The 21530-nt window shown below is 45.0% G+C and overlaps 1 protein-coding gene across 1 annotated transcript in view; it reads left to right on the forward strand.

Moving 5' to 3' along the window:
- Nucleotides 1-14309, forward strand: part of zgc:158328 (uncharacterized protein LOC567225 homolog) — a 50369-nt gene extending 36060 nt beyond the window's left edge. The window contains exons 22-30 of the mRNA XM_027016839.2: nucleotides 4610-4741; nucleotides 5223-5351; nucleotides 5775-5903; nucleotides 8918-9046; nucleotides 9476-9604; nucleotides 9894-10022; nucleotides 10863-10991; nucleotides 11189-11317; nucleotides 12415-14309. Coding sequence (XP_026872640.2) covers nucleotides 4610-4741; nucleotides 5223-5351; nucleotides 5775-5903; nucleotides 8918-9046; nucleotides 9476-9604; nucleotides 9894-10022; nucleotides 10863-10991; nucleotides 11189-11317; nucleotides 12415-12485 — 1106 coding nt within the window. The 3' untranslated portion in view covers nucleotides 12486-14309. The remainder of the gene's footprint in view (nucleotides 1-4609; nucleotides 4742-5222; nucleotides 5352-5774; nucleotides 5904-8917; nucleotides 9047-9475; nucleotides 9605-9893; nucleotides 10023-10862; nucleotides 10992-11188; nucleotides 11318-12414) is intronic.
- Nucleotides 14310-21530: the final 7221 nt, after the last annotated feature.

The raw sequence follows: 21530 nt of genomic DNA on the forward strand, positions 1-21530 counted from the left end.
TGTGTGTGTGTGTGTGTGTGTGTGTGTGTGTTAAGAGGGGAAATTCCCTAAGGCATGTCTCATTAAGTTGGGGTGTATGAGGGATAAATGCATCCATGTTTTTTATTAGGGTAGGATACTTTTTAAAGAGTGTGTGCGTGTGTGTGTGCTGGCCCACCCATTCTGAGTCTTTCTCAGTAGTTTCCTGGAGCTGGCGAGAAGCCCCACATGGATCGGTTTGGTTTCCATTACTCTTCTCTCTCCACCTCCACTGTAGCGCAGACTTCACATTTAGAAGTCTTTCTAATGAGCCCCACATCCACTCATGTAACACACCTCAGGTCACCTCGTAACACACCTCAGGTCACCTCGTATCACATCTCAGGTCACCTCGTATCACATCTCAGGTCACCTCGTAACACACCGCAGGTCACCTCGTAACACACCTCAGTTCACATCATATCACACCTCAGTTCACCTCGTAACACACCTCAGTTCACCTTGTAACACACCTCAGGCCACCTCATAACACACCTCAGGTCACCTCGTAACACACCTCAGGTCACCTCGTATCACACCTCAGTTCACATCGTATCAAATCTCAGGCCACCTTGTAACACACCTCAGGTCACCTCGTAACACACCGCAGGTCACCTCGTAACACACCGCAGGTCACCTCGTAACACACCGCAGGTCACCTCGTAACAGACCGCAGGTCACCTCGTAACACACCTCAGGTCACCTCGTAACACACCTCAGGTCACCTCGTAACACACCTTAGGCCACCTCGTAAGTGTGTGTGAGAACCAGGATGGACAGGATGCATCTGCAACGAGTACACACGCACACACGCTCACACACAAAAAAACACACAAAAACATTTACATAAAAATCGTTCAGCACTTACTGTTCATACTGTAATTATGAGGTCCTGCAATCATGAGGTCCTGACCACCGCCTGTTAGATCTCCCCTTAAACCATGACTAACCCTCCCCCTAATCTTTCCCTAACTCGACCCCTAAGTGAACTCGGACAGTAATCATTACTACAAGCCTAGTCTCAACCTCAACTAACACCTTAACCTCAGCAAACCAGAGAGATGGTCTGCTTTTCTTCCCTCGTTATCACAACAATCTTTGGTTTTTGTTTCAAATGGAACAAACAACTTCAGTCTTTTGTTTTTTGTTTTTTTACTCTCCTTGTAAGGACACACACATGCATACACAAACACTCACTAACACACACACACAAAACATGCACCCCCCCCCCCCCAACACACACACAGTCTTTGAGATTGAGTATGATTTGGACAGTAATAGTGGACAATTATTATGGTGAATTATCCTGTCTAGTTCGCTAACGAATGACCCTTCAGTTCACATGTCATCACACAAAGCAGCTCACTTTGTCTCCATCACACACTGGAATGTCCACAAGCCTTTAGTGCCTGTGTGTGTGTGTGTGTGTGTGTGTGTGTGTGTGTGTGTATCTGTGTGTGTGTGTGCATCTCTGTGTGCATCTCTGTGTGTGTGTGTGTGTGCGTGCGTGTGCGTGTGTGTGTGTGTGTGTGTGTGTGTGTGTGTGTGTGTGTGTGTGTGTGTGTGTGTTTAGTGGGCATGGCTTGCGGCCATGTGACTGGCAGGTGCAGTTATATGGAAGGACACAGAAGAAGCAGCTGTGAGGAAAAAAAAGACAATTCCACACTTTCTTTTTATTCCATTCACCCCTGAATCCTTCGGCCAAGTATCCATTCATCTGCTCTTCCCTTCATCCAGCCACTCATCTATCCATTCATCTGCTCTTCCCTTCATCCAGCCACTCATCTATCCATTCATCTGCTCTTCCCTTCATCCAGCCACTCATCTATCCATTCATCTGCTCTTCCCTTCATCCAGCCACTCATCTATCCATTCATCTGCTCTTCCCTTCATCCAGCCACTCATCTATCCATTCATCTGCTCTTCCCTTCATCCAGCCACTCATCTATCCATTCATCTGCTCTTCCCTTCATCCAGCCACTCATCTATCCATTCATCTGCTCTTCCCTTCATCCAGCCACTCATCTATCCATTCATCTGCTCTTCCCTTCATCCAGCCACTCATCTATCCATTCATCTGCTCTTCCCTTCATCCAGCCACTCATCTATCCATTCATCTGCTCTTCCCTTCATCCAGCCACTCATCTATCCATTCATCTGCTCTTCCCTTCATCCAGCCACTCATCTATCCATTCATCTGCTCTTCCCTTCATACAGCCACTCATCTATCCATTCATCTGCTCTTCCCTTCATCCAGCCACTCATCTATCCATTCATCTGCTCTTCCCTTCATCCAGCCACTCATCTATCCATTCATCTGCTCTTCCCTTCATCCAGCCACTCATCTATCCATTCATCTGCTCTTCCCTTCATCCAGCCACTCATCTATCCATTCATCTGCTCTTCCCTTCATCCAGCCACTCATCTATCCATTCATCTGCTCTTCCCTTCATCCAGCCACTCATCTATCCATTCATCTGCTCTTCCCTTCATACAGCCACTCATCTATCCATTCATCTGCTCTTCCCTTCATCCAGCCACTCATCTATCCATCCATGTTCATCATTCTATACCTCTATCCCTATAACTCATCTATCCATCTACGTTCATCATTCTATACCTCTATCCCTATAACTCATCTATCAATCCATGTTCATCATTCTATACCTCTATCCCTATAACTCATCTATCAATCCATGTTCATCATTCTATACCTCTATCCCTATAACTCATCTATCCATCCATGTTCATCATTCTATACCTCTATCCCTATAACTCATCTATCCATCCATGTTCATCATTCTATACCTCTATCCCTATAACTCATCTATCCATCCATGTTCATCATTCTATACCTCTATCCCTATATTTCATCTATCCATCCATGTTCATCATTCTACACCTCTATTCCTATAACTCATCTATCCATCCATGTTCATGCACCAGACTTTGCCCGTAAGCCTCGTTAACGCCCCATGCGCCGAACCATCCAGTGTATCAGCCAGGGAGCCCTGCCCACGTCAGTGCAGCCTTACACACAGACGCACACAGCAGCATGCAAAAGCCATCATTTCTTTCTCAGAACATCACACACTCACACACACACACACACACACACACACACACACACACACAAACACACACAGGCGCGAGGCCTTTTTCAGCACCCCCCACCCCGCCGCCCCTCTGTGGGTCTGAGACATCTGATAAAGGTTAGAGTCACAGTGCCAACTTAAACAGCAGGCTTTGTTTTTGTCTGAAGGAGGATAAGAGCTCTGGAGGGGAGCAGACACCACACACACACACACACACACACACACACACACACACACACACACACACACACTGCTGCCATACATGCTTAATGACAACATTAATTATTCGCTTTAGTCTGGAGTCACAGCTTATCTCTCAAACACGCCATCACTGTGAACACTCTCTCTCTCTCTCTCTCTCTCTTACACACACACACACACATCCCACAGGCATGTGAGTGTGTAATAATGCCTCTGATTATTGCCTGATGTTAAAGTGGTGATCTACAAATCTACACTGGTAGAGACATCTTGAGTTACTGTTATGGCTGCATCAGTGAGTGTGTCTGTAGTATGAAGTGTGTGTGTGTGTGTGGGGGGGGGGTGCATCCCAATCTAAGGCAGGAGAGCAAGGTGGTGCTGGGAAGAAGAACCACACATCTGAAATCTGAATGAACCCAAAGTCTTCGGTTTAAAACTGCGGGCACGATTCCACTACAGCAACGGCATGTGCACATGACTTCAAAGTGTCCCAAAGACCAAAATAGGGAATAAAGGAATAGCTACAAAGCAAACTGTTAATCTAGCTAACTTGTTTACACCTTGCATTAACATGTGTTTCATGTCTGGATATACTTTGGCCAGATTCCGTTTCCACTTATCACTAAAATGCTTCCCTAGTGTGACCAAATAAAATCCGATATTACGCTCTGTGTAAAAAGCACACCGACACATACATGATTTCCATTTTACATTCTACTGTAAACATGGCCAGGGAGAAGCCCTCTCCGACACCCTCTCCGACGTCCACCTACAACTGGGAAGTGTGTAGCACCTTCATCACGCTCACAGCACAGCAGGGAGAGTGGAGGGCCAGGAGCGCGTCTTTCAATCGGAACGCGCTCGCCCCTGGCGGAAAACGCAAAACATGCGTCCTGTTGTGCCGATTACTTTGTCGATTGGCACGTGTGCTACGGACTGTCCACAGAGTCGTGTTGATGGGAAGGGGACCATTTCAGGGAGCGATCACTATTGTGGTGCACCACCCAGATAAGATCTCGCCGGCAGTGGTGCCTTTCTACTGATGATCGGGGTAGTGGGGGGTGAGAAAGTGTGCAGCAGCAGATCAGCTACAGCCTACAGAGTGAACCTACAGTACTGGGCAAAGGTCAGAGAACACCCTTCAGGGTACATGAAGCAGGACTGTCAGTGAGACACACCCGGAGGGGACACACTGAGTTGGCAACTCGGTGTACATCCCCCCATCCCTCAACACACACACACACACACAGTGTCCTCTGGACACTCCCTCTTTCTCTGTCTCTCTGTGTGTAAAGTGTGTGAGCAGGGCAGGTACGGACAGGACTGTTCCGAGGTGTGTGTGTGCTCCGGACCTCGGCAGCTTTGTCACCACATCACTGGCAAGTGCATCTGTCAACCTGGTTACTACGGAGACCGCTGCCAACTCAGTAAGAGAACAGTCAGCATTTGAGTTCACCAACAGACTAAGACAAAGACCAGACTAAGGCCAAGATGAACCAGTCTAAACCTAATCAAGCCTGACACCAAAACAGATGAGCAAAGACCAAGACTGACCAGAATTGACTAACTGACCAAAACACTAATACTAACCTACAGTGAGACTAAGTGACTGATCGAAACACTAATAGTAACCTAGACTGAGACTAAGTGTCTGATCAAAACACTAATACTAACCTAGACTGAGACTAAGTCTGACCAAAACTAGGAAAATGACTAAAACCAAGACTGACCCAGACCAAGATCAAGACTGATTAAGGCAGACAATGATGATCTGAACTGACTGAACTGTAGAATCTTAACTGACATTGTAAAACTTTGTGAACTAGTTAATCTTGAGAAGTGTGTTTTGGTGTGCATGTACGTGTGTGCGCGCGTGTGTGTGTGTGTGTGTGTGTGTGTGTGTGTCAGAATGCAGAGAGGGCACATATGGGCTCAACTGCAAGAAGAGATGCCGATGTGCCAATGCTGGACGCTGTGACTTCAGGACCGGCACCTGCTTCTGCCCGCCCGGATACCTGGGAGCCAATTGCAGCACCCGTAAGAGTGCACAGCTCAGTCACTTAGCCAATAACAGGTCACAGGGGTGGAGCCAGGTTAGACTGCGTAGCGTGGCAGCATAGCTAGTTATCTTATCTTATTGAAATGTGTTCTTTTCTGTCTTAACATTAGCACTCTCCTTCTTAACAAGTAAATGGCTCAAACAAACAAACAAACAAAAACATGCAGACCAGAAGCACCTAGTTCTGTTTCTGGACTTCCTGGACTCCAGCCACCTTGACGAGTTTAGCCCCAGTGTAACACACCTAAACAGAACGCCCAGTCTAACACGCCTGGCTCAGACAAGGTTTTCAGAGCTATCTTGCGCCACTTGACAGAGTTAGGATTAGATTTATGGACTTCTTCAATGCAAATGACAGCATATCAACAGTGTATAGCCATGTTGTTATTTATGTGTTTTAGGCTGTCCGGCAGGTCACTATGGGAAGGACTGTGTCAAGGTGTGTTTGTGTGGGGAGGGCAGACACTGTCACCCAGTGACTGGGAGGTGTAACTGCGCTCCTGGCCGAACCGGGCAGTCGTGCCAGCAAGGTACCAAACTGCTGAGTTATCGTATTAATTGTTCAGTTATATCAACTGTTCAGTTATCGTATTAACTGCTGAGTTATATTAATTGCTGAGTTATATTAACTGTTGAGTTATCGTATTGAGTGTTGAGTTGTCGTATTACGTGCTGATCGTATTAAGTGCTAAATTATCGTATTAAGTGCTGAGTTATCGTATTAAGTGCTGGGTTATATCAACTGTTGAGTTATCGTATTAAGTGCTAAGTTATCGTATTAAGTGCTGAGTTATCGTATTAAGTGCTGAGTTATATCAACTGTTGAGTTATCGTATTAAGTGCTGAGTTATCGTATTAAGTGCCAAGTTATCGTATTAAGTGCTGAGTTATCGTATTAAGTGCTGGGTTATATCAACTGTTGAGTTATCGTATTAAGTGCCAAGTTATCGTATTAAGTGCTGAGTTATCGTATTAAGTGCTGGGTTATATCAACTGTTGAGTTATCGTATTAAGTGCTAAGTTATCGTATTAAGTGCTGAGTTATCGTATTAAGTGCTGGGTTATATCAACTGTTGAGTTATCGTATTAAGTGCTGAGTTATCGTATTAAGTGCTGAGTTATCGTATTAAGTGCTGAGTTATCGTATTAAGTGCTGGGTTATATCAACTGTTGAGTTATCGTATTAAGTGCTAAGTTATCGTATTAAGTGCTGAGTTATCGTATTAAGTGCTGAGTTATATCAACTGTTGAGTTATCGTATTAAGTGCTGAGTTATCGTATTAAGTGCCAAGTTATCGTATTAAGTGCTGAGTTATCGTATTAAGTGCTGGGTTATATCAACTGTTGAGTTATCGTATTAAGTGCCAAGTTATCGTATTAAGTGCTGAGTTATCGTATTAAGTGCTGGGTTATATCAACTGTTGAGTTATCGTATTAAGTGCTAAGTTATCGTATTAAGTGCTGAGTTATCGTATTAAGTGCTGGGTTATATCAACTGTTGAGTTATCGTATTAAGTGCTAAGTTATCGTATTAAGTGCTGAGTTATCGTATTAAGTGCTGAGTTATCGTATTAAGTGCTGGGTTATATCAACTGTTGAGTTATCGTATTAAGTGCTAAGTTATCGTATTAAGTGCTGAGTTATCGTATTAAGTGCTGGGTTATATCAACTGTTGAGTTATCGTATTACGTGCTGAGTTATCGTATTAAGTGCTGAGTTATCGTATTAAGTGCTGGGTTATATCAACTGTTGAGTTATCGTATTAAGTGCTAAGTTATCGTATTAAGTGCTGAGTTATCGTATTAAGTGCTGGGTTATATCAACTGTTGAGTTATCGTATTACGTGCTGAGTTATCGTATTAAGTGCTGAGTTATCGTATTAAGTGCTGAGTTATCGTATTAAGTGCTGAGTTATATCAACTGTTGAGTTATCGTATTAAGTGCTAAGTTATCGTATTAAGTGCTGAGTTATCGTATTAAGTGCTGGGTTATATCAACTGTTGAGTTATCGTATTACGTGCTGAGTTATCGTATTAAGTGCTGAGTTATCGTATTAAGTGCTGAGTTATCGTATTAAGTGCTGGGTTATATCAACTGTTGAGTTATCGTATTAAGTGCTAAGTTATCGTACTCCCGCCCGTACTCCCGTTCTTTACTTTTCTCTTATTAACGCTGCTCTCTGAAGCAGCACTACGAGGACGTTCCCCTCTCTGGCTCTTCTGCGTCCCGTATTCACGGCAATTAACTCGGTCCCCCATTTTCTGCGATTCAGGCGCCCACGTTCCCCCAACAGCAGAAGCGCGCGATCACATTCCCGATCTTTTATCGCTCGCTCCGCCGCCGCTGAACGACGGGGCGGGACTTTCCCGGAGCTCGCGCTTTTCTCGCGCCGCGGCTCGCGTTGGCGTGTTCAGGGTGTACAAACGACTCTAAAGTAGCTGGTTCCCATTGGTCCGTGTCGACGGCGCTGGCAAGGAAACAAATAAATATGCAAGAAAATCAAAGTGCTTTGCTTATTGTTTGGCTCTCAGAGCAAATTGCCCGCAGAAACATGATTATTCTTTTCTTTCGCTGCCAAACGATATCCTCGTTGCTATTTTGCTAATGGTCTGAGGTTTAAGTAAACTTAAGAATGTACATGTGTCTCTATGGGCGCTCGTGTTCCCGTGCCACTAACAGTGCTTAGGGGAGAGCTTTTTCTAACTGCAATAATTCCAAAATTCAGAGTTTATTTGAAACAAATGTCTGTGCTTTTGTTGATAGAGCGGAGGGAGAACATAGAGAGACACTCTGCAAATAGCCGGACTGATTAGGCAGGGTTTATGGACGGCCTCTCACGCAGAGACTTGACTTACTTTAGACCGAAAAAACTCGCCCCCCCACCAGTACAGTATCACTTTGTGGAAAAACCCCTCGATGATTACAATTCTACTTACAATGCAGTATTTGTAGTATTATCTTTTTTATTCTAGCACGTTTCTTTGAACTTTAAACTGTTCCAGTTTAGAGTAATGACAATAATAGTATGGGACATTTGCACTCAGAAACATTGGCAGTTATTTCATTCTGGTAAATATCACGCACTCCCAGACCCAAAACTTCCGGCCTTTTGTTTTGATGGAAGTGTGTTGGGAGAACACATTTAATTGTACTGAAATGTTGTAACAGCACTTCTGCGTCAGGTCAGTTTTAGAGCAGTGGGGGTAGTTTTACAGCCCACATAGAATGCAGATGTACTGTACTTGGAGTTTATTTTGGGTTTAGATTGATTTTCTCATTAATTTTAATACTTGTGTTAATTAACAGTTGTAGTTCATTATTTAACAAGGCTATCCATGTGTAATCTGTGTAATCTGTAATACACAGAACAGAACAGAGAAAGTAGTATTTTTAATTATTATTGCATGCCAGCTAAAGTGGATTATTCCTGTTACAATACAGGAATAAGCCACTTTAGCTGGCATGCAATCATAATTTAAAATACTACTTTCTCTGTTCTGAATTTTAAGCACAGTGGCTAACCTGAAACCCTTCTATAATGCAGTGTGTTCCAGGGGGCGCTATGGAGCACAGTGTCGTGGTGTGTGTGCATGTGCAAATGGAAGCGTGTGTGACCCTGTTGATGGAGCATGCAGGTGTGCACTAGGGTGGATGGGCACACGTTGTGAAGAAGGTAATCAAACAACTGTTATTACCACAACAAACTTCTTGATACGTACAGTTACTCAGCCTGTGATGAGTGAAACCCAGAATGCAGTGTTCAGTGTTGTATGGAGGAGGAGGGGTGTATCTGTCTGTCTGTCTGTCTGTCTGTCTTTAGTCTCAGGCAGGCCTTGTCTTTGTATTCTTCGTTTCTATAAAAGCTGCTTTATGGCTTTGTGAAGCCCAATCAAACATGTATTTATATATGATTTTGCAGGAACGAATCTTAAATCTCTCTACTAATATTATTACAGATTACACATATTTGCTGACAGATTAACACAAAATTAAATAGTATTTGCAGCAATGTCAAACCGTGTGTGTGTGTGTGTGTGTGTGTGTGTGTGTGTGTGTGTGTGTGTGTGTGTGTGTGTGTGTGTGTGTGTGTGTGTGTGTGTAGCCTGCATGTCAGGGCAGTTCGGAGCTAACTGTGAGCTGGAGTGTGTCTGTCAGAATAACGGGACGTGTGACCGGTTTACTGGGTCCTGCTCCTGTACCGCTGGCTATTATGGATCCATCTGCCAACACCGTGAGTGAAAACGTGTATATATGAGTGTGTTGTGTGTATGACTGCGCACGGTCTTACCAAGACATAATGCTGGAACATATTTCCAGGCACTCAGTTCATTATTTTGAGCTAAATTTACCTTCATTTGTAATCAGATCTGAAGACATGTTAACAGAGTCAAATCAACCAAAGGAATGACTATCTCCAGTGAGGAGGTGGTAAATTCGGTTTGAGTTTGATGTTGGCCTGATTTCTCTCACATTGTGACTCTCAACATACACAGTTCTCCAACTCTCTCCACCTATCCCAGAATGCCCTGCTGGTTTTTTTGGCCTGCTCTGCTCCCAGACGTGCGACTGTGCTTCTGGACACACATGTAATCACGTGACAGGACAATGCACGTGCCCTCCAGGTTACCACGGCGACCGCTGTCAAACGCGTAAGTTACTGATGTCACAAAAAGCACATTTTCAGTGTGAATAAACAAAAAGAACTAACCCCATATTAAGAAGTTACAATTGTCTTGTGTTTTGTGTTAGCAGCATGGAAAATGTGCGTACTCTGTATATATTACTGCGCTCTTAAAGATAATAGAGTATATAATAATGTGCTTAATGACCTGAAATAAGATATCTATCTGAAAGGAGGATATTAAAGAAATGATTAAATACAGAGAGAGAGAACGAGAGAGAGAACGAGAGAGAGAGAGAGAGAGAGAGAGAGGCAGAGACACAAAGAGGCAGAGACTTGTTGATTGCAAAAAATGGAGTGAGTGTGTGTGACAGGACTGTGATGACTTTAGTTCAAAAGGCTACTGAAATATGTCTGCATTTATTGAAAGGAAAAGTAGAACACAGTAGTGTATATATGTGTGTATCTACCAATACTATCACTATTTGATCAGAGACAGGTGTTTCTGTACTCTAATGAGTTCCTGGTGCATCTCAATGCCCTGTGTGTGTGTGTATGTGTGTATGTGTGTATGTGTGTATGTGTGTATGTGTGTGTGTGTGTGTGTGTGTGTGTGTGTGTGGTTTGTGTGTAGCTATAGTTATTTGATCTATCCATGTCCTGTAGTCTCATGTAGAGCCCCTGCTGTGTGTGTGTGTGTGTGTGTGTGTGTGCGTGCACGTGTATGAGCAGTAAGCTCTGCGGTAAAGTGCCCATTTCTGAGTCAGTGTGAAATGCTGACACTCACAACCACTGTGTGCGTGTGTGTGTGTGTGTGTGTGTGTGTGTGTGTGCGCGTGTGTGTCTGTGTGTGCACGGATATTTACAGGTTGTGCAGTGGGACATTTTGGTGTGGGTTGTGTACGACCGTGTAAGTGTGCTGAGGGGGTACCTTGTGATCCAGCTACTGGCCAATGCTTCTGCCCCCCAGGAAAGACTGGGAACAACTGTGAAAAAGGTACACACACATGCTCACACACATACGCACACACACACATGCACACACAAGCTTACACTGAGAAAGATGTAGTATTGATATACACTGGTGATTACAGTGGGAAAACCCAGATCTACTCCTGCTCCCGGAGACTTGATATAAGCACTGCTCATCTTTGGGTAGTGTGATTCATTGAATACGACCCTTCTCTCCCTCAGACTGTGGCGATGGCTTTTATGGACCCGGCTGTTCTCTGCAGTGTCTGTGCTCTAATGGAGGCCAGTGTGACCAACGCAATGGACGTTGTGTTTGCCCCCTCTCCTGGCTTGGTCACACCTGTGAGGAAGGTTAGTGTGAGTGTGTGTGTGTGAGTGTGAGTGTGAGTGAGTGTGAGTGAGTGTGAGTGAGTGTGTGTGAGTGTGTGTGAGTGTGTGTGAGTGTGTGTGAGTGTGTGTGTGTGTGTGTGTGTGTGTGTGTGTGTCTCAGTATTCCTCATGAAGTCCAGATGTTCCCACACCTCTCTGGAGTTTGGGATCCCGCCCCCCCCATCACATGCAGAAAGAGTTGGGCCATCTCAGCTGAAACTGCTCAAAGTATCAGCCTGACAGTAGGAATGTGCAAATTTGTGTGTGTGTGTGTGTGTGTGTGTGTGTGTGTGAGAGAGAGAGAGAGAGAGAGAGAGAGAGAGACCTAGGCCCCTGAGCTGTTAAGATCGTTCTGTCTTTCTGCATATTGGCCATCTTTTTGACAGTTATGTTAAGTGAACCGCAGCAGGACATCTGAACGTGTGTGTGTGCGTGCGTGCATGTGTGTGTGTGTTCGCTTGGAGCGACCCCCTCCAGCCCTGCTCAGATGGGGCTCAACCGTTCACCCTGCTAACCCACCACAACACCCCTCTGACACACACACACACACACACACACACACACACACACCCTGAATCTTTCCACATTTGCTTCTCATTTTGAAGGTCCCACGTTTCTCCATACTGTTCTGTTCTTTTCCTCTGTCCCATCTCCCCATGTCCTGCGTTCAGCTTTCTCGTTCTTTCTTTCATTATTTCAGAGAGCCACCCCCAGGTCGCCCTCGTTAGTGCAAACACATGGTGGGTCTCCTCACAGAGCAGACACACTCTGAACTCTAAAAGCACAGTGACGGCCACGCCGATCCAAAATGGCCTTCACAGCTGAGATGCTGAGCTGTTTTTGTTATTGGATGGTGAAATAAATGAGAGGACTAAAAAATAATCAGTCTGTCTCCCTCATGCTGTCTCTCTTTCGCTCTACACAGCCCCTCCATCGCTCTCTCTCTCCCACTACCGTTTTCCCTGTTTCTGTGTCTCCCAGGGTCCATTATGTTTCTCTGCTTCTCATGTCTCAAATTCCAAGGTGCTGATTATGACAATTATGAAGCTGTTCTGTCTCTCCCTTTCTCTTTCTCTCAGGTGTTTCTGGAATCTTTAGCCCTGCTGTGCTCTCTGTTTCTTTCCCACTGAAGCAGAGGAGAGATGTCTGACCATGTTCGGCTACAGCGGCCAGAGACTCTAAACTTATACACACTCCAACACACAGTGTTCTTTGTCAGGTGTGTGTGGGGGGCAGGTTAAGTTTTTAAACATTTTGTATCAAAACAAGAGGTGAGCCACAGAGGAGCTGAAGTAAACACACACACGCATGCGTGCACGCACACACACACACACACACTACGAGTTCACTACTGAGCTTCCACTCTGTGTTAGTATGTGAGAATGTGTGTGTGAGAATGTGTATGTACGCATGTATATATATGGGCATGCATATGTAAGAATGAGTGTGCATGCATGTGTGTACGTGTGCGTGTGTGGGTGCATGCATCCATTTCTATGCATTCTGAAGCCAAACATTCCATGTCATCCTTCAAACCACATCAGTCAAACCCTCCCATACCCACAAAGCCACAAAGTCCAACCAAAATTCTCTTATTACAGGACATGGGAGGGTAGCTTCAACCTTTCATTTCACCATATACCACTAAGCGAATAAAAACGTTTCTCCAACCTTCCTCAGAAATACTCCCTCGTTAGCAGACTCACTCGGGTTGCCTTTACACCAGATATCCCACAGAGCTCATCACTGAAATAACCAGGCTCTCACACAGCCTCCGATGGTGCCCATTGTTGTTCATTTAATTAACAACACGAAGTATCAAGCATGATATTACTATTATAGCTATTATTTTTTTTAAAATATATTTCGCTGTGTCTGGCAGACCAGGCTCGCGTTTTCGGCTCCTCGTGTATTTCCTGTGATGTGATTTCTGTGACAGCACACCCAAAGCGCCCGTGCGCACTGTGTAAATATCCAGTTACTTGCCCCATCCGCCGAGCCGCTCTGTGTAAATTGTTAAAAGGGAAGTGTCTAGCAGAATGCGCCTCTTGTAAACGAAACCTCGAGGCGCTCCGAAGATCAGTGATTCAGCGACCCTCTCACGCCAAACAGCTCTAATCCCAACAAATGAGCCGCCTCGCGCGGCCGTTCCAACGGCGGGACTCGCGTGCTGTAAAAGTGAGACGTGAGGAGCGCTCGCTCTGTCTGCTGTAACGCTTCTGTTTACTTCTATTTCCCCCTGCTTGTCACGAAACTCAAATACTGTCACACGGATCAAACGCTGAATGTAATGGTGCTATAATGAAGAATAACGCAGAACTTTGAATTAAAATGCTGGTTTTTTTTTTTTTTTTTTTGGGTTTTTTTTTTTCAGAAGTCGGTGTGTGTCCATTTCTCACGTTTAAGAAAACAAAAACAAACACAAAAAAAATCGTGAATAATTTTATAATTAAATGAATGTCAGTTTCAAATGCCAGTTGCATTTGGAGGTGCAGTGCAGCCGTTCATTTTTTTTTTTTTTTGGACCGTGGATTGGTTGTGGTTTGGACTTCGTGCTCTGATAAAACAGTGACGATGAGGTTAAAGCGCAGAATGTCTGCTTTAAATTGGCACGTATTTATTGTCTGTAATGTGTGAATTATGCACCAGCCGGAGCTCTTTGCTGTACGTAGGGGAGGGAAGGTGAGTTATTGGACAAATTAATAGTCTTAAATAAATTGTCCCGGTCAGTGCAAGCCCTTGTAACCTAAAGTCATTAGGAATGGCTGTCTTCCCTGCAGATTCTCTGGCAGGCCTGTAACACAGCCACTTTCATTTGTAGCTTGTTTCTGTCTTTGTTTAAGTCTCTGGTTTGCGGTATTTTGCTGTATTTTTTTTGTTTTTTTCAGAATGTGTCAGGTCAGGTGACTTATTTTGTGTTGACTGCTCATTCACTTGATAATGCTTGTCTGCTATGTGAATTAATATAATTGGAATGGAAGTTTTAAAATATTTAAACGTGTGTCGTATTCATGAGTAAGAGCTCTATATTACTATAGTGTGTGTGTGTGTGTATGTGTATGTGTATGTGTATGTGAGACCTGTCCATCCCCATCAGATGAAATGCTGAGTTAGAGCAGTAGAGGTCACCTCTCTACACCTGACATCCACTGACAGCTCACCTGAGTGGAACAGTGTGTGTGTGTGTGTGTGTGTGAGAGAGAGTGTGTCCCTGTTACAACCATAACCCTTTCCCTAAAGGATTTCTCAAGTGCGGTGGACCATCGCAGCAGGTACGAGCACCAGGCCCTCCTGTGGCCCTCCACTGGCTGCCCAGCATGAGTGATGTTGGCTGGGCCACTGGTGGGGGACAGAGCCCCTGGACTGATGGATGGAGGTGCTTCTCGGACTGCCCTGTGTTGTGACAGCCGACAGATGTTCTCCAATAATGTTTATCGGACAAAGCCTTCAGCCAGGGATGACACACACCTGTTTCTTGCAAAGCAGGGCCTCTGAAGACCATCCATACACACACGCACACCTGACACCAGTCAAACAGGCCTCTGAGAATCATCCATACACACACGCACACCTGACACCAGTCAAACAGGCCTCTGAAGACCATCCATCCAGAAAGTACTGGGTGACCAAAAAGTTACACACCATGACTTTAATCTGCCGACATGCCACACATGTGCGCTCTCTCGCTCTCTCTCTCTCTCTCTCTCTCATACACACACACACACACACACACACACACACACACACACACACACACACCAATGGCCTGTGTGTCATTCTAACTAGTATGTGTATAAAATAAGTAGCCAACTCTGGCTCTAGAAAGTATATTCAAAGCTAGACTTCTCTTGCTACATATCTGAAATCGTGTCACTTTATATGAAACAGCTTTCTTGCTGGATTTAACGCTCCTGTTCAGACCAAGTGCCAGAAGTCAGCAATCATTGGAGACTGTAAAATGTATATTTAAACGTTCAGTACTACGCTGCTTTTAGATACATGTGCCGAGTCTTCACCGAGGACCAGAAACCCAGTCAAAACTGAGACCAAGACCGTTTTAGTGTAACACAATAACGCAAGTTGCCTTTATTGCATACTAAAGTGACATTTACAAGCAGCACGTCTGCGATAAACGCACCACTAATGATTTACATCGAGCATGTGTATCACAGAATTACAACACAAATACTGTGTGATTTCCAAGGTTACCATGCGATGCAGATATCATTTAAGTCGCGCAGACGGGCGCTGATCCGCGGCAGATCGCTGACGCGCAACGTTTCAAAGGAGGCCGCCTGGGGGCGGGGCGGGGCGGTGTGATTCCCGGGCCTATCGAGTCTGGGGAATAACCCGCAGAGGTCAGATGCGATCTGGGCCACTTTCGCACCGAAACGATGCGTAAAGTGTCAGCGGAGCGACTCTATCACCGCGCCGTCTTCACGCCCGGGAGCGTGAAAGCGCCTCACGCCGTCTCTCCTCCTCCGTTTTCGAGAGCTCGCCCGTTCCCGGAGGACCGGGCCTTTTGAACTGGCGCTGTCCAAGACGGAGGCAGCGATCACATTGAAAAGAGGCCTTGGGAAATGGCCCCGGCGAGCGTCGCTCCATTTGGGCCGCTTGCCGGCTAGAAAAACAAACCCTAAATGCCAGGGCATGGAGCAGAGATGGGTATCTGCGAACTCTCCCACACCGGGGAGGCGTGAGTTTGTTTGTGTTTGACTCTTTCACTGTTTTTTATTTTTATCTATTTATTTATTTATTTATCTATTTTAGCTATATCTCTAGAATACATTAAGTACTCGGGTGTGTTAATGTGTCGGAAAGTCCCATATAGTCGATAAAATCGGGTGACATATGAGTGGGAAACAGACAACACTATCGTAGTTTTCAACACCCAGTAATTATTGGCAATTATTTAAGGACCATTTAAGGCAGCGGAACCCAAATCCAGTCCTCCAGGACCATAACCCACCAGCGGATTGCGAGCTTTAGTACGTGTTTCAGAGCAGCGAAATCGTTAGGCACCCCAGACTTAAAGAGTCCGTGACGCTGTCGGCAAATTTGAAACGAAAGGTCTTCGGTAACAGGTGCGGCATATTGCCACTAGGTGGCGCGTTGCCGTGAACACGCGGCCATTATTTACATTCAGTTTTACCGTAATTAGGGCATTGTTGCGCGACGAAGTGCAGTCGGACCAAAACCTGAGACCTGAGGCCTTTCTTTTTAAATGCTGTGTTTCAAGTAATATTAGCTGACCTTACGTTACTCTAGAAGACAACTACTATACAGAGTCCAAAGACAATTCGAAAACATACACACACACACACACACACACACACACACAACCAACCTTCCAATTCAATTCTGCTCAGCTCAGCTTAAATCAAGGCAGCAAAACACTGTTTGTTTCACCTTGGTTTAGTTTGATTTAGATTAACTGAATTCACCTGCAGTGTGTACAGAATAGTGGACAAATCCAGTTTGCCTAAACTGGTTTTAAGTTACCCTGCTCATGACTCAGTTTTCCCCAACGTGCACACACACAGAGAAAGAGAGCGTGAGAGAGAAGGAGAGGGAAAATCATTTAGTGGAAATATAAGAGGTATTTCTAAGGAATAACACCTTGAAGCTCAGTGAACTGCACAGATCTGCAGCGCACTTGTTGCTTTAACCAGGCTGTCTGATCCCCGAAGTTCCGACATCCCCCCCCCCCCCCCCCAGTTTAGAGGTACTTGTACAGCTTTTACATGCATGCATGACTGATCTTGTCTTATTAAAACCACATGCAAACTCATATCCGCAGCTCGCGCTGAGTGGCCATCAATAACACTAATGACCCGTTTCCCAGGGGATCACAACAAATACCTAAATGAAACCATGACGTTTTAATGATGGCCGCCACTCATGAGCTGACTCGGGTCCAGCAGGTACAGCTGCGTCTGGCTTTGTTTATATATATATATATATATATATATATATATATATATATATATATATATATATATATATATATATATATATATATATACACACGCACACACACACACCAGTCCACAAACATCATTAAAGCATTTGCTGTTATGAAGGTTAGCTTTGAGGATTATGACAGGGTGCTGCTCTGACATCAGTGCTAAAGAGGAACTCCTTACAGTTTGCACTGTGGCTTGGAGCTCACGCATACCATGGCCGAACTTCTTGACTTCTCAAGTTTGATGGTTTTTCTACTTTGCTGTTGGTTTGACAGGGCTTGGTAATCAGCTAATAGGCAAACCATGTTAAGTACACTTTTTAAAAAATAGCAAATAGTAATATGGTTACCTTAAATGTTTTTGTTAATTAAGACTCAAATGATATGTCAACAAAAACCTTCTATTATGCATTTTGTTAAGTTACAATATGAGGTTAAATTAATAAAATGTTTAAGAAGGTTCTGTTAAGTAGGGGGTCGGGGTGAGGTGAGTTCTTCTGAGATGGTGATGGTGGGGGTTTCTGTTGGCAGAGTGGAGGCAGACAGCTGCTGCCCACTCATCAGGGACAGAGTACCATCAGCACCCTACACAGCTCCCAGGAGCCGTGGTGGACGTGCCAAGCACAGCCATGGTGCCGTGTGTGTGTGTGTGTGTGTGTGTGTGTGTGTGTGTGTGTGTGCACATATGCAGATGCGGATGTCCTGTCCCAGTGCCAGAAGTGTCATTAGGTTGCTTGCATAGAAGGGAATCCCCAAGCCATATACTCTGATGGGTCATCAAACCAACTCCCATATGAGGGAGGAAGTGTGCGTGCATGTGTGTGCATGTGCACATTTGTAGACGTGGATATCCTGTCTCAGTGCCAGAAGTCTCATTATGTTAGTTGCATAGGCGGGAATCCCCAAGCCATATACTGTGATGAGTCTTCCAACCAACATCTCCCTAAAGAGGGAGGGCTTGCGCACGTGTGTGGTTTTTTTTTTAAGGGGGGGGGGGGTACAATATATATGTGTGTGGGATGGTAAGTGGAGCTTTAGCCCACATGCTCATACTCAAATGCTCTCTCTCTCTCTCTCTCTTTCACACACACACACGGCTGGTAGGGTGGACTGTATCTGAGCTTGTAGGAGCTGATAAAACATTAATGATATAAATTTTGAAGTGTAGAGTGCAATGTACAGGTCATGCACTGTGACATACCCTGATCCCCACAATCTCTCTCCTAACACACACACACGCACACACACAGAACAGCTGGTCAGTAATGGTGCATGTTTGCTCTCTTCTTAGACCTCAGTCTATGTACACTTGACTACAGTGTGCACACATACATACACACATGCTCACACACATATACACACATCCTCTTTGCTCCAACCCCAGACCTATTATCACCTCCACGCCATTGCAGTGCACACACACTACTCCAGCCGACCTCATCAAAGTGGGACGACCTGTCGTGACCTCATCAGAGCTGACTGACCCGTGATGACCTCATCAAAGCTGGACGCCCTGCTGAGCCGGACAACCAACGGGTTACGCTGACCATCGGGAAAAATCCCGCCCATCAATTACTGAAGAGTGTGGCACCACTTTTACTGCATGACCACAGAGCCAAAACACACACAAACACACGCACACAAACACAACATACCTTACAATTCCATTTCACCCAGCTCAACTCAAGTCAAGGCAGTAAAATGCTATTTGTGTCAGTTCAGTTTGTTCTGATTTAGATGAACTGAATTCACCTGCAGTGTGTACAGAATAGTGGACAAATCCAGTTTGCATGAACTGCTTTTAAATGACCCTGCTGGCCCTACATTTTGAGCCCATTTTCACCAATCCCATTGTAGTCACTGAGCTATTCCCGCTCTGTGGGTGAGGGCAAAGGAAGTCTGGCAGTGTGGGAGAAACAAGAAAAGGAGTACAAATATTTGTAAACTCAATTTTTCCCAACAGTGTTATCAAAGCATACACATTCTCTCTCTCACTCATTCTCTCACACACACACACACACACAACAGAAAAATGCATGCTTCTCCCTGAGCAAAGTATGCAGTATGACATAGAGAAAGAAAGCGTGAAATAAGAGGTATGTAATTATTATTGATGGGATTTATTGAAATGTTGAGAGATGAGTGGCATGTTTGCTAGAGATGATTGCTAGTGAATTTAAAATGGAATTTGTGTGGAAGATGTCTGTAGAATAAGAGTTTGTGGTTGTGTGTATGTACATGCACATGTGTCTGTGTTAAGATGTCAGTAAAATCTCAAGGAGAACTAGTTACCATTATGTGTGTGTATGTGTGTGTGTGTGTGTGTGTGAGAGAGAGAGAGAGACCACCAAGTTAGTAGACTGTGGGGTGCCAATGTGCCAAAGTTTGAGTCTGTGTAATATGTGTGTGGATGTCAGTAGGATGTAGGGTGTCAGCATGAGTTTGAGACTGTGCGTGTGTGTGTGTGTGTGTGTGTATGTGTGTGAACAAGATGTCAGTAAGATGCGGAGTATCAATGAGAGCTTGAGACTGTGTGTGTGTGAGAAAGATGTCAGTAGGAAATGGGGTGTCAATGAGAGCTTTTTACTGTGTGTGTGTGTGTGTGTGTGTGTGTGTGTGTGTGTGAGAAAGATGTCAGTAGGATGTGGGGTGTCAATGAGAGCTTTTTACTGTGTGTGTGTGTGTGTGTGTGTGTGTGTGTGTGTGTGGTGTGTGTGTGTGTGAGAAAGATGTCAGTAGGATGTGGGGTGTCAATGAGAGCTTTTTACTGTGTGTGTGTGTGTGTGAGAAAGATGTCAGTAGGATGTGGGGTGTCAATGAGAGCTTTTTACTGTGTGTGTGTGTGTGTGTGTGTGTGTGTGTGTGTGTGTGAGAAAGATGTCAGTAGGATGTGGGGTGTCAATGAGAGCTTTTTACTGTGTGTGTGTGTGTGTGTGTGTGTGTGTGTGTGTGTGTGAGTGTGTGAGTGTGTGTGTGTGTGAGAAAGATGTCAGTAGGATGTGGGGTGTCAATGAGAGCTTTTTAGTGTGTGTGTGTGTGTGTGTGTGTGTGTGTGTGTGTGTGTGTGTGTGTGAGTGTGTGTGTGTGAGAAAGATGTCAGTAGGATGTGGGGTGTCAATGAGAGCTTTTTACTGTGTGTGTGTGTGTGTGTGTGTGTGTGTGTGTGTGTGAGTGTGTGAGTGTGAGTGTGTGTGTGTGTGAGAAAGATGTCAGTAGGATGTGGGGTGTCAATGAGAGCTTTTTACTGTGTGAGTGTGTGTGCGTGTGTGTGTGTGTGTATCATTGCTGGTGTTTGTGTGTGTGTGTTTGTGTGTGTGTGTGTGAGAAAGATGTCAGTAGGATGTGGGGTGTCAATGAGAGCTTTTTAGTGTGTGTGTGTGTGTGTGTGTGTGTGTGTGTGTGTGTGTGTGTGTGTGAGTGTGTGAGTGTGTGTGTGTGTGAGAAAGATGTCAGTAGGATGTGGGGTGTCAATGAGAGCTTTTTACTGTGTGTGTGTGTGTGTGTGTGTGTGTGTGTGTGTGAGTGTGTGAGTGTGTGAGTGTGTGTGTGTGTGAGAAAGATGTCAGTAGGATGTGGGGTGTCAATGAGAGCTTTTTACTGTGTGTGTGTGTGTGTGTGTGTGTGTGAGAAAGATGTCAGTAGGATGTGGGGTGTCAATGAGAGCTTTTTACTGTGTGTGTGTGTGTGTGTGTGTGTGTGTGTGTGTGAGAAAGATGTCAGTAGGATGTGGGGTGTCAATGAGAGCTTTTTACTGTGTGTGTGTGTGTGTGTGTGTGAGTGTGTGAGTGTGTGTGTGTGTGTGAGAAAGATGTCAGTAGGATGTGGGGTGTCAATGAGAGCTTTTTACTGTGTGTGTGTGTGTGTGTGTGTGAGTGTGTGAGTGTGTGTGTGTGTGTGAGAAAGATGTCAGTAGGATGTGGGGTGTCAATGAGAGCTTGAGCGATGAGCCAGGTCATCACATCTCTCCACCTCATCCATCATTTGTCTCAAACAAACGAGTGAAGCGCCATGCCTCCCTCCCTCCCTCCCTTTACTCTTCTTTTGCTGTTCTGCCTCTTTTTCTGCCTTAAGAGTCCATCCTCTGTCTGCCACTCTCCCTCCCTCTCTCTCTCTCTCTCCCTCCCTCCCTCTCTCTGTCTCTCTCTCCCTCCCTCTCTCTCTCTCTCTCTCTCTCTCTCTCCCTCTCTCCCTCTCTGTCTCTCTGGCAGAGGGACAGTAGGTCTGTGTGGG

This window comes from Electrophorus electricus, chromosome 15, assembly GCF_013358815.1.
Source record: "Electrophorus electricus isolate fEleEle1 chromosome 15, fEleEle1.pri, whole genome shotgun sequence".
Lineage (NCBI taxonomy): Eukaryota > Metazoa > Chordata > Actinopteri > Gymnotiformes > Gymnotidae > Electrophorus > Electrophorus electricus.